The sequence below is a fragment of the Schistocerca serialis genome, chromosome 8 (genome assembly GCF_023864345.2).
Source record: "Schistocerca serialis cubense isolate TAMUIC-IGC-003099 chromosome 8, iqSchSeri2.2, whole genome shotgun sequence".
Classification (NCBI taxonomy): Eukaryota; Metazoa; Arthropoda; class Insecta; order Orthoptera; family Acrididae; genus Schistocerca; species Schistocerca serialis.
In genome coordinates this window covers 632319850-632342298 of record NC_064645.1, presented here as the reverse complement: position 1 = coordinate 632342298, position 22449 = coordinate 632319850, and the positions used below count along the sequence as shown (strand labels likewise).

General features: G+C 39.9%; 1 protein-coding gene across 2 annotated transcripts in view; it reads right to left on the bottom strand.

Annotated features, from left to right (window-relative positions):
- The window catches only part of LOC126416348 (tetratricopeptide repeat protein 21B-like), a 260751-nt gene extending 238648 nt beyond the window's left edge, over positions 1–22103 (bottom strand). For both annotated transcript variants that reach the window (XM_050084027.1, XM_050084028.1), the window contains exons 1-2: positions 21999–22103; positions 2126–2483 (exon numbers count right to left, since the gene is read on the bottom strand). In XM_050084027.1, coding sequence (XP_049939984.1) covers positions 2126–2476 — 351 coding nt within the window. In that variant the 5' untranslated portion in view covers positions 2477–2483; positions 21999–22103. The remainder of the gene's footprint in view (positions 1–2125; positions 2484–21998) is intronic.
- Positions 22104–22449: the final 346 nt, after the last annotated feature.

The following is a 22449-nucleotide window of genomic DNA, read 5'->3' as shown; positions in this document are numbered from 1 at the left end:
GTTTCAAGCTAATCCTATGATGGAAAGAATTTCTTCAAAAATTACTGTTTATCCTTTTGTACAGTAAAGATCATTATGACAGTGACATCCTACGTATTGTCTACATCAAAATGAGGAATGATTCAGATTTGTATCTCACTGTTATGATGATCTTTGATACTGATGTTCGGTTTGTGGGGCACTCAGTAACACGATTATCAGGATCTGTACAAATTCCCAATCTTGCCACAGTCCAGTTTCACCATTTTCTTGAATGATGATGAAATGATGACAAACACAAGCACTAGTCCCCGGGCAGAGAAAATACCTGACCTGACCAGGAATCAAACCTGGTACCCCGTGATCCGTAGGTAGCAACACTAACCACTAGAAAACGAGCTGCAGATTCCCACTGCTATTATTCAACTATACTACACTCAGTGAGGGAAAAGTGGACCACCCAGAAAGGGAGGAGGAAGTGAAATAAAACTTCATTAGTTGACAGGTGATGTTATTCCAATAATCAAAAATCAAATCAAATTTACAAAGAACTTGGCAGTACGAGCCCACTGATCAGCATGGCGTTGCACTCCTTTGGCCTGGATGCATGCACTGACTGGAAGAGTGTCATAAAGGCACTGTGTACTTTCCTGAAGCCCACAACATTTGTAACTAGTCCTTGCAATCCCATATACTGGCACTGAGACAGACTCTGCATCCAAGCTGATCCCACATTTTATTGGGGACAGATCTGAGGACGCTGATGGTCAAGACAGTACCTCACCCTCATGCAGACTGTTCATACAGACACATGCCATGTGTGGACGAGCAGTGGCTTGTTGCAGAATAACACTACAATAGTGTCATGTAAAAGGTAACATAAGAGGAGGCGCTATGTCTGTGATACACCGCTGTGCCGCCAGAGTTGCCCCAATTACAACCAGACGTGAAGTGAAGTCATACCCGATGGCTTCCATGATGCCAGAGTAACACTCTTGTGCCTCTCCAAAACAATGGAAAAATAACACCTCTCCTGAAGTCACCGCCTTACTCGCCGACAATGATATGTGACATACCGTTGTGCTGCCAGAGTTGCCACAATCATTACCAGACATGAACTGAAGTCGTACCCGATGGCTACAATGACTGCAGGAGTAACACCGCCGTACCTCTCCACAACCTTCGAAGAATGGTACCTCTCCCCAGGTCACCACCGTACTCCCCGACAATGGTTATTAGTGGTAGTGGAGAATCGCATTTCATCACTGAACACAATGCGACACCATTCATCAGCAGTCCATATTACCAGTCCCATTAAAAAATCAGCTGTTGGAATTGCAGTGATATTGGCAGCCTACGCATTGGGCTAATGGTGCCTGATGACAAAGAATGTTGCAGGGAATCCATCACTCATTCTCAAATGGCTGGCACAGGTGAGAAGCAACTGCATTGTGCTTGGTGCATAATATGGCAATCCTCCCTTTTGGTGGTCAGATGTAATTAGCCAAAACCTCGACACTTGAGTATGCCTGCCCTCACATTCCAATGCAGTCCAATATCAGGCTATTGTCACATCTGAATGTCACACAAATCTAGATATTTCACGATTTGACCAGCCGACCAAATGGAGATCTACACTGAACCCTTTTCAAACTTTGTCAGGTGCTGTCTCACATGAACAAGCACCATCTCCATGATATTCACAGTGACCACTCAACATCTGATGTTGTTCCCTCTCCTTGTATACTCTGCCAGGACTAGTGGCAATGCTAAACATGAACAACACTAATGCAATCTTGTGGCCATTCTACCTGTCACCAAGAATTGCAACTCTAGCCATTTACACATACGCCAAAGGAGTCTGTGTAGGAAGTTCCAACCATGTATTCTGGGAACCTCACTACTTTTTATCAAGCAGTGTAGTTAAATTATCATTCACAAAAATTAGAAATCTTGTACAACTTCTTTTGTTTCTTCATATCCCTGTAATATATCGTTGTAAAGAACCCTGCAAACAAATTAACACCAGAAGTAAATGGAGTTAATGGCACACAATTCCAGCTCACAATAGAATGCAAACACTGAAAACGAGCAAATGAGCAGAATGAACATCTCAATATCCCTTAGGAAAGGTCCAGTTACTCACCTGGTACAAACTATTTTCTCCTGCTTTCTTCTTCTCATCAGCCAGGCGTTCCTCCACTGTTGACAAAGCTTCATGGTCAGGAACAGCGCAGGCCTTGTGTGCAGCAGCCAGGGCTATCAGAGGACCCAGGGCTTGTCCTGACACGACATCGGCTGCCAGCGCCTCCAGCGCACGAACAGATTCTGCAGTTTGACCTTCTAATAGCAAGGCAACACCTTTAGAAAGGCGAAGCACTGTATCTCTAGGAAATTGTTGAAGTCCATTGGCCGCTGCAGTGTAAGCAGAGCGATAGAGCTTTTCCCGGATCAAGAAATGGACGCTTGCCCATAGATCATGTGTTGACTCAGTCATCCTCTACCTGTTGATCACATTTTTAAACAATTTGAAAAAATATATATACTTCTTAGTTCTGTACGATTTAGGTAAAACTAAATATAAGTGTGCCCACTTATTGACTTTATTCCCTCTCTATAGAGGGCTTAGTACAAGTGAAAATTTTAGTATATTTCTTGCATGTGGATTTCTTCTGTTGATGAAACTTAAAAGCATAGGCACTTTGTTTCACATCTAATAATCTCAACAGTACTTTCTGATCTTACCTCAAATTCTGAGGTCGAATTACTTTTCTTGCAACAGCACACTGTGCGACCCACATTAAAATCAGAGTTAAGTTATTCAAAATGTAATCCTGCACTACTCAATGGTAACTTCTTGTATTGAAAAAAGTGTATCTAACACAGTTTCTATTTTTATCATGTAGGACAATATTACGGTATATTAATATATTCATCCTAGGATCACTTTACAGTGGTACAAGATTTGGCAGATTCTGTGTCTACATCTACACTCACATTTTGCAAACAAATGTGAAGTGCACGGTACAGGGAAAATCTCACTCTACCAATTATTTTGGGTTTCTTCCATATATGAAGCACAGAAAGAATGACACCTTAAATGCCTCTATGTGCATGTAAACCAGTCTCACCCTGACTTTGCTACAGAAGGAAGCTGTAGTACATTCTTATATTGCTCACTCAATACCTGTTCTCAAAACTCTGTAAGTAGGATTTCATCGGCATTGGCATCTACATGGTCATCCAGAAAAGAAAGGCCATATAGTTATAAAAAATGAAAACACAATATTTTTTGAAAAAAAAAAATCAATTCTATTACATACATGAAGAGTTTCCTTCACTTCTCTACATAATTATCTCCTACATTTAAACATTTGTCGTATATGGTCATGATCTTCAGAATCCCCATGTTATATACTCTTCTGCTGCCAGTTCATTAAGCCAAGTGGTCACTGTTTTCCTCAACTTCCAAAACACTTAACGTCCAAAAACTCTTTCAGCTTCAGGAAAACGTGGAAACCACTAAAAACAAGGTCCAGACTATAGGAAAGAACAATTTGTAAAGAAAGCATTCCTAATCCCACATTTTGGATGGCTCGCCATAGTTTTCTTATAGTCTCACAATAAAAATTTACACTGATCATAGTGATCATTTGGCTTAATGAACTGGCTGCAGAAGAATATAACATGGGAATCCTTAAGCTCATGAGCAAATCCACTAAAAACAAGGTCCGGACTATAGGAAAGAACAATTTGTAAAGAAAGCATTCCTAATCCCACAAATTGGATGGCTCGCCATAGTTTTCTTATAGTCTCACAATAAAAATTTACACTGATCATAGTGATCATTTGGCTTAATGAACTGGCTGCAGAAGAATATAACATGGGAATCCTTAAGCTCATGAGCAAATCCAGCAAACATTTAAATGAAGGAGGCAATTACGTACAGAAGTAAAGGAAGCTTTGTGTATGTAACATACCATATTACTTTTTCCAATTAATGTCGTGTTTTTCATTTTGTAGCACTATACCGTCTTTATTTTCTGGTTGAACCTCACATTTTTAAGCAACTGCCAGTTTAGATTTTTCAGTATTTACGTGACTTCTTATGACTCAAACAAACCCGTTCACTTCCAATTTCCTGCGTAATGTTTGCTGGCAACTTGTTACAAGACTTTTGTGCTAGAATACACACCACTATTTTCAACACTAGAGAGTGATATGTGGTCTTTACGGAGATTATTTTTATTTCTAGTGACTTGGAATTTCACACCATCTTACCACTGCATCATCTTACTCATTACATTGACTGATTAGAAAACTAACTCAAGGCAGTCAGAAGAGAGGAGGAAGTACATGTAATATACTGGTGGAGTTTCAAATGAAATCTAATGAATCTGCTTTCAATCAAATGATCTGCTTTCAATCATCCATTTTTCACCTGTTTTCTGATAGTGTTAAGCTTTTGTGGAATTTAGTGCCTAATTATTTGAATCTAATGTCCTATGTCTCACAGATACTGCCAACAGTGACTTTATTTGTTTGATGCCTAACTGTGGTAAAAATTTCCTTGGCTTTGTTCTTAGAACTTTGTACTTTTTGTGCATAGTGCATGGCTTTCATTTCTCTCTTGATTTCTACTTTCATTGGCCCTCACCAATGACTTAAATTTCTCGTCGACTGTGTGCCCTTCGTAAACTTATCAGTTGTTTCTTCGGTAAATTCACTCTGAACAGTGTGAATATGTACTTTTCTCTTCTTATTCTTAACTAAATATCCCCCTCCCCGAACCATGGGCCTTGCCGTTGGTGGGGAGGCTTGTGTGTGCCTCAGCAATACAGACAGTGGGTGCAACCACAATGGAGGGGTATCTGTTGAGAGGCCAGACAAACGTGTGGTTCCTGAAGAGGGGCAGTAGCCTTTTCAGTAGATGCAGGAGCAACAGTCTGGATGATTGACTGATCTAACCAAAACAGCATCTCTGTGCTGCGAACGGCTGAAAGCATGGGGAAACTACAGCCGTAATTTTTCCTGAGGGCATGCAGCTTTACTGTATGGTTAAATGATGATGGCGTCCTCTTGGGTAAAATATTCCGGAGGTAAAATAGTCCCCCATTCAGATCTCTGGGCGGGGACTACTCAGGACATAGTTATCAGGAGAAAGAAAACTGGCATTCTACAGATCGGAGTGTGGAATGCCAAATCCCTTAATCGGGCTGGTAGGTTAGAAAATTTGAAAAGGGAAATGGATGGGCTGAAGTTAGATATAGTGGGAATTAGTGAAGTTCAGTGGCAGGAGGAACAAGTCTTCTGGTCAGGTGAATACAGGGTTATAAATAGAAAATCAGAAAGCGGTAATGCAGGAGTAGGTATAATAATGAATAAAACAATAGGAGTGCAGGTAAGCTACTACAAACAGCATAGTGAACGCATTATTGCGGCCAAGATAGACACGAAGCCCATGCCTACCACATGGTACAAGTTTATATGCCAACTAGCTCCGCAGATGACAGAATGGTTCAAATGGCTCTAAGCACTATGGGACTTAACATCTTAGGTCATCAGTCCCCTAGAACTTAGAACTACTTAAACCTAACTAACCTAAGGACATCACACACATCCATGCCCGAGGCAGGATTCGAACCTGCGACCGTAGCAGTCCCGCGGTTCCGAACTGCAGCGCCTAGAACCGCACGGCCACCGCGGCCGGCTAGATGACAGAGAGATTGATGAAATGTATGATGAGATTAAAGAAATTATTCAGATAGTGAAGGGAGACAAAAATTTAATAGTCATGGGTGACTGGAATTCAATAGTAGGAAAAGGAATAGAAGGAGACGTGGTAGGTGAATATGGAATGGGGCTAAGAAATGAAAGAGGAATCCGCATGGTAGAATTTTAGATTTTGAAGCTCATTTTATAATGGTGTCCCTACAAGATGCACAATGCACAACAAATGAAGCCCCAATGTATACTACAATGCTGTGAGTTTGACCTTCCATTTTCTGGTGCACTTCAAAATGGATGCATGTGGTCAGGGAATATCCTTTGGATGGACAAGGCGATTTTACCTTGCTTGGTACTGTGAATGCATAGAACTGTCCCATATGAGATTTTAATCTTCCATATGTTGTGCAGGAATATCCACTGCAGTCAGATTATGTGATGTGGTTTAAAAAGCTCCTTCATCGTCAGTCTGTTTTGCTTCAAGGGGATGACACCTCATGCACTTGTTAGGTGTACAGTGGCATCTGCTTGTTATAAGGACCTACTTGTGAAACATGACTCCAGCCTTGCAAGAATGCAGTTGAGTCCACACCATTATTTTCATCCAAGGTGGGGTGACACACATGTCGCTTGCCAGGTGAAATGCTTGCTTTGAGAAACTTCGGTAATGACCCCATCATCTCTAGGTAATTTCAGGATGTGAGGCCTTCCAGAAGCCCCAACCTAAATCCATGTGATTTCTGGTTGTGGAGTTCCTCAAAGACTGTGTTTATAAGTGATATATCTGGATTTTTCCTCATCTGAAGGATAGCATACGACAACACTTTGCTCTTATTACACCAAATATGCTGCGAGCAACAGTCGACCATGCCGTGTTACGGGTGCTTTTCTTGTAGCATGTTGCCGAGTCAAAAGACCATACTGAACGCAGGTTGTAACTTGCGACCATATCCTAACAAACATGCCCGAACCATCGTTTTCATGCGTTTAATCGTTTGTTCCTTTTTCCTGTATCCACACCACATTCTGACTGCTTACAGTGCCACATTTTCACTTGGTAGCAGAAAGTGGAGCTATTATTTTTTGCAGTATATTTCACAAGTGCACTGATTAATAAACATAGTTATGGTGTTTCAGCATCCTGCGATCTATACAGTCCACACTGCGGCACTTGGAGCACTATCAGTTTAATTATAAACACCCAGTGTGTGTTTGTGTGTACGGTCCTGATTCACAGCCTCCATTGTTGAATGCAAAACAAATTGTTCAGTAAAATTAATAACAGCATTGCACACAACAAAATCTGCACAATATTGCAATTAGTGTGTATTATATATCTAATACGAGAATTGAACATTTGTGCGAGGCTGAAGAAGGATATATGTATTCGGATCCCAGTCTGGCAAAAACGTTTAGCTGACATCATGAATACACAAAAACAAACTTGACATGGTCCAAATGGAAGATAGATAGATGTCTTGTTGTGTGAAGCCTACTTTAAGCTCCTCGACGTACTGCAACATTGCTATAAAGAGTCAAGGTAAATTTTAGCACCAGTGTCAACAGTTTTCCATACATTCACAGTTCCAACAAATCTATTGCCTCATATGGTTTATAAAAATTATAATGTGTATGCTGTGTTCTATAAGAATCCAACAGAGCCTTAATTTATCAAATATACATCCTTTGTCTGTAGAGACAAAAGAATTATCTATGGATCCATGTGGACAAGTCTTCAAACTATCAACATATTTTTATCAGCACATGATGCATAAAACATAAATTACTGTTATTATCTTTAACTGCATTCCTGTCTAAGGTCTTGATACAGAGCCAATTTATTTTTGCACGTTTGGACTGTTAAAATAAAACTGGTAACATTACGAAACTTATTTATCAGTGTCATCTATTTGGCAGGTAATGCTGTTAATTCATAAAACGATTGTTTATATGTTACAGATTAGTGGTGGTTAAGTGTCCATGGCAGTTATCCAAAGGTCCAGGGTTCAATGCCCAGTAGGTCCAAATGATTTGCAAATTTGAGATATGCCAAGCTGCATCAGAGTTTAGCGGTGACACTAAACTATGCCAGTATTTCCCCCTGTAACTGACAGGATAAGTCAGTTTAAAGGTAGAAGTTAGACAAGGATATACTACCTTCAATACGGTCACAACTAGTAGAGCTCTGTGGCATTCAAACTAACCTTCAGATACTTGTAGCATGAGTTCTGCAGGAGTTACATTTTAAGATAAACTCTCTGCAATATGGAATCTTTTCCCCTTTTCAAAATACTTTGGATTCTACTAAAGCATTCCCTGACTACATAATTCTTATCTATCAGTCTCCTGAATGAAAGCCTCTCTGTTCTTCTTATTTCAGTCAAATAGCTCATTGTCGCCTGTATATTTAATTTTCTCATTCGAGTCTCTAAATTTTTTAATCCTCTTCCACACAACATGTTCTCACTCACATAAAAATTACCTTCCTGGGGCTTCCAAATGCAAGCATCACAATGACAAAACTAATTAGCCTCTCAAAATTTTAGATCAACAAAAAGCATTGTGACTTTCAAATGATAAGGCTCCATATATCTTCTTCTTAAATGGAGTAGGTTCCATTATGTTGTGTACCCTCATGCCTTAAGCGATGATTTTCATTTAAGGCAGTTATCAAGAGTGGAACTTGAGGCACATACTTGATTCCAGAATGAATCTTTCCTCTGCAATGGAATATGTGTTGAAGTAAAGTGAAGTTTGTGGTACCACTTGTCTGCTTTATTCCCTGAAGTAGCCGTGTAGTATTGTGTAATGTGGGTATTTGAAATAGATCACATTTGCAGAGGATGTGCTGGACTACGTGTTGGTGCAGCGCTCTAGAGTGGAATGTTTGTTTCTAAATGTCTGTGAGAGCTGATAGTGGTTCCTTGTACTTTGTGTGTGCTGTAAATGAATATGACACTGGTAGAGTTTGTGCCAGTTTGTTAATGACTTATTTTGATACTGACAATTATGGACAATACATTCGTTTTCATGTTTGGAATTATTAGTGTGATGTGTTGTTTACAATTGGATATTTAATTTTATGTTTCATCCCTTTTAGTTGTGGATATGACAATGAATTTCACAAGTAGGTTCCTTCATACCACAATGGGAGACATGTTGACCATGATTAATTCCTACATTTGGTTTAATTGCCAAGTATGTGAAATGATATGTATGAAGGTATGAGGCTGATGAAAGCTGTTGCGTCTCCAACCAGGGAGTAGTTTATGTGACGCTATCTGTGGGACAATGTATAGCGTTCTATTCAAAGGGGTTTCTGGTTTGAGGAGTCGAGACTGGCTATTCAAGGGATTGTGTTGTTGACATATAATTTTTGCTAACACTAGATTGCTAGATTTATGCGTCGATTGACTTTGATTGATAAGTATGTATTGTTCATTGTATTTTTTTTATTGGATGTACAATTTGTGTTTATGTGTACAACTATGTTTCTTGTCACAAATGGTGTTTATGCAATTTTTAATGAATTTTTGTTTTCTGTTGTAGGTAATTATGTTGGGTTGTGATTGGTGGGTATTGTGGAGGTTTTTTCCTTTATTTTTTTTTTTAGCTATGCTCATGAGCTTAGCATTTGTTGTATCCTTGACTTTATTTAAGCTGTTTAAGCTTTGACTTTATTTAAGCTGTATATATCAAATGAAATTTTCAATAACATTTTCTTTTTCAGGTATTTTTATTCTGGTTTTGTTGATTGCTGAGGATTTCGTTTATTTGATTTTTGCAATAGTATATTTTCAATATTAGGATTGCCATATATTTAGTTTGTCCCTGCCCAAACCCTCTAATTCTCATGAATGCCCCATTAGTTTCTGGTTATGTCTGCCATTAAATATTTTTCATATTGGTTTTGTCTGTTCAAGTGTGTGATGAATGACGACACACTTGCCATATTGTTTAATCTTGAAATAGGAGTGTCCGCAATCCTGACGGTGTCAGGACTCAATGCTGATGGGTGGTGCGTCAATCTTAGATTTTGCCATGAGTTGATTCAAAACTTCCTGGCGGATTAAAACTGTTGCTGAACAGGGACTCAAACACTGAATGTTTACCTTTTGCAGGTAAATGGCCTACCAACTGAGCTCTTCAAGTACAACTAACGCAGTATGTAGACCATATGCTCACACTAGGAATTGGTGCCGAGTTCGAATCCCAGTCCAGGAAACAGTTTTAGTCTGTCTAGAAGTTTAACGTCTTTCATTTTCCACAAACTAACAACATACTGTGTTTTGAGGAACAGGCCTTTTAAATAACTGAAGAGCTGTATATGTGGAGTTGGAACAGAAGCAAACTGAATACCATGACTTGGGGGTTCCACATTTAGTTTTTTTTTTTCATTCTGAGTTTTCTTTTATTCCTACAATGCAGTCATCAGCATGATATACTACTTTTCAAGCCTGTTTCCTCCATAAATGCAAGTGAGGTTAAACTTGTTTACAAAGGAGAATGGGTAAGTTATGGAGTATGAAAGACAAAGTTTCCCTAAGTCCCACACAAGGCCTACACATTCATTTAGTCCCCTTTGAAACTCGCAGAAATTCACCACACAGAAGTGCTCCCTTCCCAGTACCATGCTGATGGTAATTGGGTACAATGTGAGTGAAAACAATTGCAGTCCTTCCAGTGACAACATTAAGCTGAGTGAGTGTACATACTGATTTACCCTCCATTTCTCATAGTTTAAGCACAATATAAATAATATGAACCAGAATATGACAAAGTGGGTTAAATATGGAGCAAACATAACTATTAGACTTCCTACAGGTCAACCTGTTCCAAGGACAACCTTTATTTGGCATTCACGTTCATTCGTTTTACCAACTCAGAACCAAATTATTAGCTTCCAACTCAACCCAGACCTGCAGATTTCATCAGCAGGGAGTTGTCCAATACCACACTAGGCTGAAAATTTGATGCCTTTAGAATGCCACATAATACATATAGAGGACAGCTCTTGTTGTTTCGATCTCCAAGTACTTCATTTGTAACACAATAATGGAGGGGTATCTGTAGAGAGGTCAGACGAACATGTGGTTCCTGAAGAGGGGCAGCAGCCTTTTCAGTAGTTGCAGGGACGACAGTCTGGATGATTGACTGATCTGGTCTTGTAACATTAACCAAAACGGCCTTGCTGTGCTGGTACTGCGAACAGCTGAAAGCAAGGAGAAACTACAGCCGTAATTTTTCCCGAGGGCACAGCTTTACTGTATGGTCTTGGGTAAAATAGTCCCCCCATTCGGATCTCCGGGCAGGGACTACTCAGGACGACGTCCTCATTTGGAGAAAGAAAACTTGCATTCAACGTATCGGAGTGTGGAATGTCAGATCCCTTAATCAGTCAGGTAGGTTAAAAAATTTAAAGATGGAAATGGATAGGTTAAAGTTAGATATAGTGGGAATTTGTGAAGTTCAGTGGCAGGAGGAACAAGACTTCTGGTCAGGTGAATACAGGGGTTATAAATACAAAATCAAATAGGGGTAATGCAGGAATAGGTTTAATAATGAATTTAAAAAAATATAGAATTTCGGGTAAGCTACTGCGAACAGCATAGGGAACACATTATTGTAGCCAAGATAAACATGAAGCCCACACCTACCACAGTAGTACAAGTTTATTACATTTTTACATTACAGTACAAGATATGCCAACTACCTCCGCAGATGACGAAGACATTGATGAAATGTATGATGAGATAAAGGAGTTATTCAGATAGTGAAGCGAGAGGAAAATTTAACAGTCATAGGGGACTGGAATTCGATAGTAGGAAAAGGAAGAGAAGGAAATGTAGTGGATGAATAAGGAATGAGGGTAAGGAATGACAGAGCAAGCCTCCTGGTAGAATCCTGCACAGAGCATAACTTAATCATAGATGGTTGTATACATGGAAGACACCTGGAGATATTCGAAGGTTTCAGATAGACTATATAATGGTAAAACAGAGATTTAGGAACCAGGTTTTAAATTGTAAGACATTTCCAGGGGCAGAAGTGGACTCTGACCACACTCTAGTGGTTATAAACTGTAGATTAAAACTGAAGAAACTGCAAAAAGGTGGGAATTTAAGGAGATGGGACCTGGATAAACTAAAAGAACCAGAGGTTGTACAGAGATTCAGGAGCAATTGACAGGAATGGGGGAAATAAATACAGTAGAAGAAGAATGGGTAGCTTTGAGGGATGAAATAGTGAAGGCAGCAGAGAATCAAGTAGGTAAAAAGACGATGGCTAGTAGAAATCCTTGGGTAACAGAAGATATATTGAATTTATTTGATGAAAGGAAAAAATATAAAAATGTAGTAAATGAAGCAGGCAAAAAGGAATACAAATGTCTCAAAAATGAATCGACAGAAAGTGCAAAATGGCTAAGCAGGGATCACTAGAGGACAAATGTAGGGATGTAGAGGCATATCTCACAAGGGGCTAAGATAGATACTGCCTACAGGATAAGTAAAAAGACTTTTGGAGAAAAGAGAACCACTTGCACGAATATCAAGAGCTCAGATGGAAACCCAGTTGTAAGCAAAGAAGAGTAAGCAGAAAGGTGGAAGGAGTATATAGAAGGTCTGTACACGGGCGATGTACTTGAGGACAATATTATGGAAATGGAAGAGAATGTAGAAGAAAACGAAATCGGAGATATGATACTGTGTGAAGAGTTTGACAGAGCACTGAAAGACCTAAGCCGAAACAAGGCCCCAAGAGTAGACAACATTCCATTAGAACTACTGATAGCCTTGGGAGAGCCAGCCCTGACAAAACTCTACCATCTGGTTAGCTAGATGTATGAGACAGGCGAAATACCCTCAGACTTCAAGAAGAATATAATAATTCCAATCCCAAAGAAAGCAGATGTTGACAGATGTGAAAATTACCGAACTATCAGCTTAATAACTATGGCTGCAAATTACTAACACGAATTCTTTACAGACGAATGGAAAAACTGGTAGAAGCAGACATCGGGGAAGATCAGTTTGGATTCCGTAGAAATGTTTGAACACGTGAGGCAATACTGACCCTACGACTTATCTTAGAAAATAGATTAAGGAAAGGCAAACCTAAGTTTCTAGCATTTGTAGACTTAAGAGACAGCTTTTGACAATAATGACTGGAATACTCTCTTTCCAATTCTGAAGGTGGCAGGGGTAAAATACAGGGAGCGAAAGGCTATTTACAATTTGTACAGAAACCAGACGGCAGTTATAAGAGTCGAGGGGCATGAAAGGGAAGCAGTGGTTGGGAAGGGAGTGAGACAGGGTTGTAGCCTATCTCTGACGTTATTCAATCTGTATATTGAGCAAGCAGTAAAGGAAGCAAAAGACAAATTCGGAGCAGGAATTAAAATCTATGGAGAAGAAATAAAAACTTTGTGGTTTGCCGATAACACTGTAATTATGTCAGAGACAGCAAAGGACTTGGAAGAGCAGTTGAATGGAATGGACAGTGTCTTGAAAGGAGGATATAAGATGAACATCAACAAAAGCAAAACGAGGATAATGGAATGTAGTCGAATTAAGTCGGGTGATCCTGAGGGAATTAGATTAGGAAATGAGACACATAAAGTAGTAGATGAGTTTTGCTATTTGGGGAACAAAATAACTGATGATGGTCGAAGTAGAGAGGATATAAAATGTAGACTGGCAATGGCAAGGAAAGAATTTCTGAAGAAGAGAAATTTGTTAACATCGAGTATAGATTTAAGTGTCAGGAAGTCGTTTCTGCAAGTATTTGTACAGAGTGTAGCCATGTATGGAAGCGAAACATGGACGATAAATAGTTTGGACAAGAAAAGAATAGAAGCTTTGGAAATGTGATGCTACAGAAGAATGCTGAAGATTAGATGGGTAGAACACACAACTAATGAGGAGGTATTGAATAGAATTGGGGAGAAGAGAAATTTGTGGCACAACTGGACTAGAAGAAGGGATTGGTTGGTAGGACATGTTCTGAGGCATCAAGGGATCACAAATTTAGTACTGGAGGGCAGCGTGGAGGGTAAAAATCGCAGAGGGAATCCAAGAGATGAATACACTAAGCAATTCAGAAGAATGTAGGTTGCAGTACGTACTGGGAGATGAAGAAGCTTGCACAGGATAGAGTAGCATGGAGAGCTGCCTCAAACCAGTCTCTGGACTGAAGACCACAACAACAACAACTAAATATTCCTGAAGGGGATTCTTTGTCTCTGCAATTTGATCATTATGGCCACAAATGCCATCTATTATAAGGTTAACATCTATTTCATACATGATAATTGGATTTAAAAATAAATTATCTATCATTTTTGTGTTATGTCTTATTTGTGTTGAGAATGTTGTGTGAGACAAACCAAAGCTAGACATCAAAAAGTTCCAGTGTCCAGTCAATAATACTCAAGACCAACCAATATTGAAATTATCACATACACTGACTTTCTGTTAAGAATTGTACTCTTTCAAATTGTCTGATGAAGGTTAAAAGATTTCCTGTTTGGGATTTTACACTGTCAGAACAGCTGTGTTATATGTTTCCTAGTTTATCACCAATGCACAGCATTCAATTAAATGCTCACTGCAGTACTCTCTTAACTCCATGGCTACTACTATTGGCCCTTATTTCATCAATGTTAGTCTAAACGGCACAGCGTATGCCAACTTCTTCAGACGAATTCTTCCTCCTCTTCTGGATGAAGTGCCGCTAAGAATCTGAATGCTTATGTGCTACCAACATGATAGATGTCCAGCACATAATGCCTTGCGTGTTCGTCGTGTTCTGAACCAAAGGTATACCACCATATGGATTGGTCGATTAGGAACAGTTACTTGGCCTGCCTGCTAGGTCTCCTGATTTAAATCCTCTGGACTCTGTTCTTTGGGGATGCATTTAAGACGTTGTCTATCGCGATATTCCGACAACTCTAGAGGACATGCTGGAACGTACCGTGCTTACTTGTAATTCTCTTGAGCAGGCAACACTGAAAGCAGTAAACAATTCTTTCATTCAACGAGTGCACCAGTGTATCGGTGTCCAGGGTCACCACTTTGAGCACTTTGAATGTTGTACTCCTGGGCAATGGTACAGGAGTGTCAAAGTAAATTTCGTGTTATGTCTTTATGTTCAAAGTGTTCAAATGTGTGTGAATTCGTAAGGGACCAAACTGCTGAGGTCATCAGTCCCTAGTCCTATACACTATTTAAACTAACTTATGCTGAGAACGATACGTACACCCATGCCCGGGGGGGACTCGAACCTCCAGCGGAAGGGGCCGCGCAGTTTGTGACATGACGCCGCAGACAGCCTGGCAACTCCGCGCGGCTTATGTTTTTACTTGGTTTTCATTTGTTTTCTGACAACTCGAGCAAGTGGATGAGTCTGTGATCCCGGGATCAAAGTCAATGTGGTCTTATGTAATTAACAGCGTTGTGTTTCAGCGAATAGCCCACTATGATACATGTTTAATTACGTCTTTAGGAGAGGAAATGAATTACCGAATAAAAAATGCGGGATGCCATTTAAAAAAGTCATACCACTTTTCATATCTTTGTAAAAAATAAAACTACAACAAAGGCAATCATGCTGATTGATGTCGCCTTGACGGCTGAAGAACATTTGCTCGCAGAATTTTGTAATTTTCATCTGGACAAACTTTCATGGGTCGCTTAGAGGAAGCCTTCTTGGTTACCCAAGCCTGCCAACCCAAAGTTTGGTACAGATTTATTGATGACATCTTCATGATCTGGACTCACAGTGAAGAAGAACTCCAGAATTTCCTCTCCAACCTCAACTCCTTTGGTTCCATCAGATTCACCTGGTCCTACTCCAAATCCCATGCTACTTTCCTTGACGTTGACCTCCATCTGTCCAATGGCCAGCTTCACACGTCCGTCCACATCAAACCCACCAACAAGCAACAGTACCTCCATTATGACAGCTGCCACCCATTCCACATCAAACGGTCCCTTCCCTACAGCCTAGGTCTTCGTGGCAAACGAATCTGCTCCAGTCCGGAATCCCTGAATCATTACACCAACAACCTGAAAACAGCTTTCGCATCCCGCAACTACCCTCCCGACCTGGTACAGAAGCAAATAACCAGAGCCACTTCCTCGTCCCCTCAAACCCAGAATCCCCCACAGAAGAACCACAAAAGTGCCCCACTTGTGACAGGATACTTTCCGGGACTGGACCAGACTCTGAATGTGGCTCTCCAGCAGGGATACGACTTCCTCAAATCCTGCCCTGAAATGAGATCCATCCTTCATGAAATCCTCCCCACTCCGCCAAGAGTGTCTTTCCGCCGTCCACCTAACCTTCGTAACCTGTTAGTTCATCCCTATGAAATCCCCAAACCACCTTCCCTACCCTCTGGCTCCTATCCTTGTAACCGCCCCCGATGCAAAACCTGTCCCATGCACCCTCCCACCACCACCTACTCCAGTCCTGTAACCCGGAAGGTGTACACGATCAAAGGCAGAGCCACGTGTGAAAGCACCCACGTGATTTACCAACTGACCTGCCTACACTGTGACGCATTCTATGTGGGAATGACCAGCAACAAACTGTCCATTCGCATGAATGGACACAGGCAGACAGTGTTTGTTGGTAATGAGGATCACCCTGTGGCTAAACATGCCTTGGTGCACGGCCAGCACATCTTGGCACAGTGTTACACCGTCCGGGTTATCTGGATACTTCCCACCAACACCAACCTATCCGAACTCCGGAGATGGGAACTTGCCCTTCAGTATATCCTCTCTTCTCGTCATCCGCCAGGCCTCAATCTCCGCTAATTTCAAGTTGCCGCCACTCATACCTCACCTGTCTTTCAACAACTTCTTTGACTCTACACTTCTGCCTCGACTGACATCTCTGCCCAAACTCTTTGTCTTTAAATATGTCTGCTTGTGTCTGTATGTGTGGATGGATATGTGCGTGTGTGCGAGTGTATACCTGTCCTTTTTTCCCCCTAAGGTAAGTCTTTCCGCTCCCGGGATTGGAATGACTCCTTACCCTCTCCTTTAAAACCCACTTCCTTTCGTCTTCCCCTCTCCTTCCCTCTTTCCTGATGAGGCAACAGTTTGTTGCGAAAGCTTGAATTTTGTGTGTATGTTTGTGTTTGTTTGTGTGTCTATCGACCTGCCAGCGCTTTTGTTCGGTAAGTCACCTCATCTTTGTTTTTATATCAAATAATATTCTGTTATACATAACACATCTGTGGAAATATTATTTGATTTTTCTGTTTCCTGTAATAGTAAGAAGCTCCTCTTTCTTACATAACAGGCTTCTTACATTTAAACGAAGAAGTCCCAATTTATTTCAATGTTCACTCTCTGTGCTGCTCAGACTGTTCGACCTCGGTATTTGCTGCAGTGTCCTACAACAGACTCAAACTAGTGATAGTAGTCTGTAATCCTGTATCTCAATTCTTTCATTCTTTCTGTAAACAGGAGTGTCCACTTTTTCTGTCACATGACTCTATTTGTAGAGGTAGAGTGAGAAAGAGAGAGAGAGAGAGAGAGAGAGAGAGAGAGAGAGAGAGAGAGAGAGAAAGTCTTAATAAATAGGCTAATAAATGTGGGCTAATTCAATGTAAAAATTGAGAATGGTCTCAAATCCCAGGCAGTTCATGTAGATGCCAATATGAAATACATTATGCAGCTGATACAGTGTTTGTTTTCATTTGCTTTTAAGGTGGACTCTCATTTCAGCCTCCACAGGCCTTTCTTCACATACTCATCCTTATACTCCTTTTTTTAAATGTAGGATATGTTCTCATATTCTCATTCCTCCACTCTCCTACTTTTCAATGGAGGTGTCACTAAATTCACACTTACTGGATCTGCCCTTGTACTCTTAAATGGTATGCCACAACTTCAGAACTGAAAATATTTGTGCAAAATCAAACTTACTATTATGAAGCAGGACAAGGGCTTGAAACCTGGCCAAAAATTTCTTTTATTCCCTATTTTCATATCCATGACTCATCACTTTATCTTGAAGGTGGGCAGTGGTTGATACCCTAACTACTGCTTAAGTGTTTGTTCTGTTGCCAGCATTTGTTATGATTTTATGACTGTGCCTATGAACTTGTAGTTTCTTCTCCTGTTCCAATCACTTGTTGCTTAACATATTCTATTTCTGTTTCGTAGCTCAATCTGTGGCAGTTTTCTGATTTCTCCTGTTTAAATTTCTGTAGGTTAACTTTACATTGTTGTTCCTTACCATTTGGGCTCTGTATTGTAGCAGTAAATCTTCAGTTTAGTACTTCAAATGTCACCATACTACACAATTTCATTAAGTTACAGCCTGGGTCAACATTGGTACCTCTGTATTTATGCAAATTACAATAAATTTCAGCTGTTGTATACTTTCCCCATAAGTCTCCTGAAGTACGTCGTCTCACTCCCTTAAAAAATATGTTTGCTGTAATGGCTGGAGTTACCTGCAAAATTTAAGAATTTTCCCTCTGTTTCTTTCTTCAAACTACACCCTCCAATAATTCTCCCAACTCCTCCCCTAATAAAGCAACAGTTCTCTCTACCACTGTCAGGGGGAAGGGGACATCATGGATCTTTTGAACACTCTTTTTCATACTGTCACATAACGAAACAGTGCCACCAAAATGTGAGCAGTCACTAGAAAAGACAGCATTGCCAGCTGCTCAAATTAGACCCATTTAGAAACATTCTACAACAAGTTTGTTTTGACATCACCACCAAGAGAGATGTGTGATGGATGTTAGTGACTGGCATGCTGCAAAAACAATCCACCGAAGTGACACAGATCTGAGGTTAAATCTGGAATAGTCCACTGTGAAACAAGCAAGTTGTCAATGTCTTCATTAGCAATGCATATATACCTGATGGTTATAATTAAAGTTTCAGTATTTTGAGTGTTGCTGTGGGGGCTGTATACACCCGCAGGACGCTGAAACATCATAGGTATGTTCATTAATTGGTATGCTCACGAAGTACGCTCAAAAAAATAATAGTTCCACTTCCTGCCACCATGTGAAAATATGCCACTATAAGTGGGCTGAATATGAAATATTTCCTGTTTTGATGTCAGTATGCTGTTTGTCGCTTGGTGACACGTGTTCATTTCTTTTGTGTCGTGACTGTTGGTGTAAAGGGTTACGAAGGTTGAAGTTTTTGTATGAAATGCAAAGGCTTTTGACAAGAAAGACCCTGCACTGCTCGTAAAGTTGTTTTATCAGAATGGCAACAACAACAACACTACATTGCAGGAATATAGCCAACAGAAACAGTTGCAAAGAGGCCTCATCTCAATAAATGGGCTGAAGAATATGATCAACAAATCTGAAGAACCAGGTCAATTAAGTGGTGCAGCATGGAGAGGGAGATAGCCTATTTCCATGGCAGTTGTTGATAAATTGTTGTGGCTACAGTTGACTGTGCAGTACAAGCCTCAAAATCTGCAGCCAGTGCTCAAGGTGTCTTAAGAGAATTCTCTCCCCTGGTCACAAATACTTTACAGATGAATGGAAAAACTGGTAGAAGTCACCTAGGAGAAAACCAGTTTGGATTCCGTAGAAATGTTTGAACATGTGTGGCAATACTGACCCTACAACTTATCTTAGAAGATAGGTTAAGGAAAGGCAAATCTACATTTCTAGCATTTGCAGACATAGAGGAAGCTTTTGACAGTGTTGACTGGAACACTTTCTTTCCAATTCTGAAGGTGGCAGGGGTAAAATACAGGGAGCAAAAGGCTATTTACAATTTGTACAGAAACCAGATGGAACACTCTCTTTCCAATTCTGAAGGTGGCAGGGGTAAAATACAGGGAGCAAAAGGCTATTTACAATTTGTACAGAAACCAGATGGCACTTATAAAGAGTCGAGGGACATGAAAGGGAAACAGTGGTTGGGAAGAGAGTGAGACAGGGTTGTAGCCTATCCTGGATGTTATTCAACCTGTATATATTTAGCAAGCAGTAAAGGCACAAAAGAAAAATTTGGAATAGGAAGTAAAATCCATGGAGAAGAAATAAAAACTTTGAGGTTTGTTGATGACATTGTAATTCTGTCAGAGATAGCAAAGGACCTGGAAGAGAAGTTGAACGGAATGGACAGTGTCTTGAAAGAAGGATATAAGATGAACATCAAACAAGCAAAACAAGGATGATGGAACGTAGTCAAATTAAATCGGGTGATGCTGAGGGATTTAGATGAGGAAACGAGACACTTAAAAGTAGTAGATGAGTTTTGCTATTTGGGGAGCAAAATAATTGATGTCGGTCAAAGTAGAGAGGATATAAAATGTAGACTGGCAATGGCAACGAAAGCATTTCTGAAGAAGAGAAATTTGTTGACTGGAAGTCGTTTCTGAAAGTTTTTGTATGGAGTGTAGCCATGTATGGAAGTGAAACATGGATGATTAAATAGTTTGGACAAGAAGAGAATAGAAACTTTCAAAATGTGGTGCTACAGATGAATGCTGAAGATTAGATGGGTAGATCATGTAACTAATGAGGTTGTACTGAATAGAATTGGGGAGAAGAGAAATTTGTGACACAACTTGACTAGAAAAAGGGATCTGTTGTTATTACATGTTCTGAGGCATCAAGGAATCAACAATTTAATATTGGAGGGGAGTGTGGAGGGTAAAAATTGTAGAGGGAGGCAAGAAATGAATACACTAAGCAGATTCAGAAGGATGTAGGTTGCAATAGGTACTGGGAGATGAAGAAGCTTGCACACGATAAAGTAGCATGGAGAGCTGCATCAAACCAGTCTCTGGTCTGAAGACAACCACATAATATTCTGCCTTCTTAGTATAAAATCATTCATAAAAGGAAACTGAAAAAGGCATAGGTCTATAGCAAGTTATGCAGTGAAAATTGAGTGACTATTTCACTGTGTAGGCTACTATCTCAAAACAAAATTTACAAAGACTAAAACTGGGTCTGTAACTATAGGTGACTAGCTCATGTCCATTTCTGTAAAAATATGTTAAATGTTACTACAGTCATTAAGTACTTTACAAAAATATATCAAGTGTATTCTTACCAAACAATCACAGAATATTAATACTCTTCCATTCATTTGTGTTCCACAGATTTCTTTATGAAGTAATGGTTTCTGAGATGTGGAAATAGTTCAGACAGACGCTGCTACAAATGCCATCAGAGCCAGTGCAAGAACCAATTGTTTTGTGACTTAATGATTACTGTAATCTCCCTTGAAATTTTTAGCAACCATTTCAAATGCGTCATTCATTTTGCCTCATGTGTTATATATGCATTCAATTTCACATAACTATTCACAGTAGCTGCTACACCAGGATTTCAAGCAGTGCATGGAACTACACGGCATGCAATAATCCACACCTAAAGACGTACCCCACTAGATGCTCTCCATCATCATTATTACCTGACAGAAAATCAACAAGTAATATGATAATTTTCTAATGTCGTATTTCCTGGCAACTTTTCTTTACAACTTATAAAAAAAAAGAAAAAAAAGAAAAACTACGCGTTTTACTACATTTCTAGAGCGCATGTGACATCGCAGATTTCACAAAAATGACGCTCTTCTTAAGACTTTTCTGCAATTTACCCGATCCTAAAAGCCAGTGCCACAACATCTCTAGGCTACATCATTTGCCAATATCAACGTATGCGTTTTGCGCACCCGTTACGTGTTTCTAGTCCCCTGATGTATTAGATGTGCAAATGAATCATAGTTCGTAATTGCGAGCAACATATTATATTCGCGAATTTGTAGTTAAAAACAACAGCTATACTAAGTTCTCCTGGCGGCATATCGGAACACAATGACAGTACGTAGCATTTGCGTAAAAAACTGTGGAACTTCACTAAACAGTATTTCGTAAATGTGTTGCCTTTTAAGTACAGCTGGTCCCAAATTAGGCTTTTTCATGCTCAAACATACAGGGCGTTGAATAATGTCACAATGTCAATTCAAAGCATAAACGTCATTAACAATCAGTAAACACAAGTTCGCTCCGACAACACTGTGACAACAGATTTCATTTACAACAGAGTAGAGAACAAAGTAATTAAGAACAACTGCCTAGAATAACAAAAAATCAGTAATTCACACAGTACACACTAAAAAAAGGAACTGAGGTTTCTGCTTATATTATTGGTTTGAATTCCGTAAGATGTAAATTGTTGACCGGCAATCTAGATTGAAAAAGCCAACTTGTATTACGTCGTAATACAAGCTCCACGTTCCGTAACAGTACGATTCTCACGAATTCGTACTCACAGTATTATTTTCAGGACGTTACAATACCAAACCACTGGTTTACAACCATTCCCGCTTTGACTCTTCACTCCGTTTACAACACTCACTTTCGTTGGCATGGTAACCTTCCAAAGGCAATAAACTCACAGCTTTAGTCTAGGGACAGCACTCCTTGGTGCTGATCGATTTTGATCGGCTCGCTTGGGGTCTGCAGCTGTAGCGCTTCCAGGTGACAGAGCAAACTTACACATTCGAAAAGGACAAGAAGCTGCTAGATTCACTCCATGCGAAATCCAAAATTGTGTGTTAACCATCGAGGTTGCTTATGCAGTTTTTAGGACCCAGTTTACGATAATGAAGGACTTAACAAAAAAATATTCTTCGAAAATATTTCCCACGTCTAAAAGCATAGGTAAGTTTTACGAGAAATTTTTCACGAGAAAAGTGTTCCAGCTCTTATTATCTTAATTAA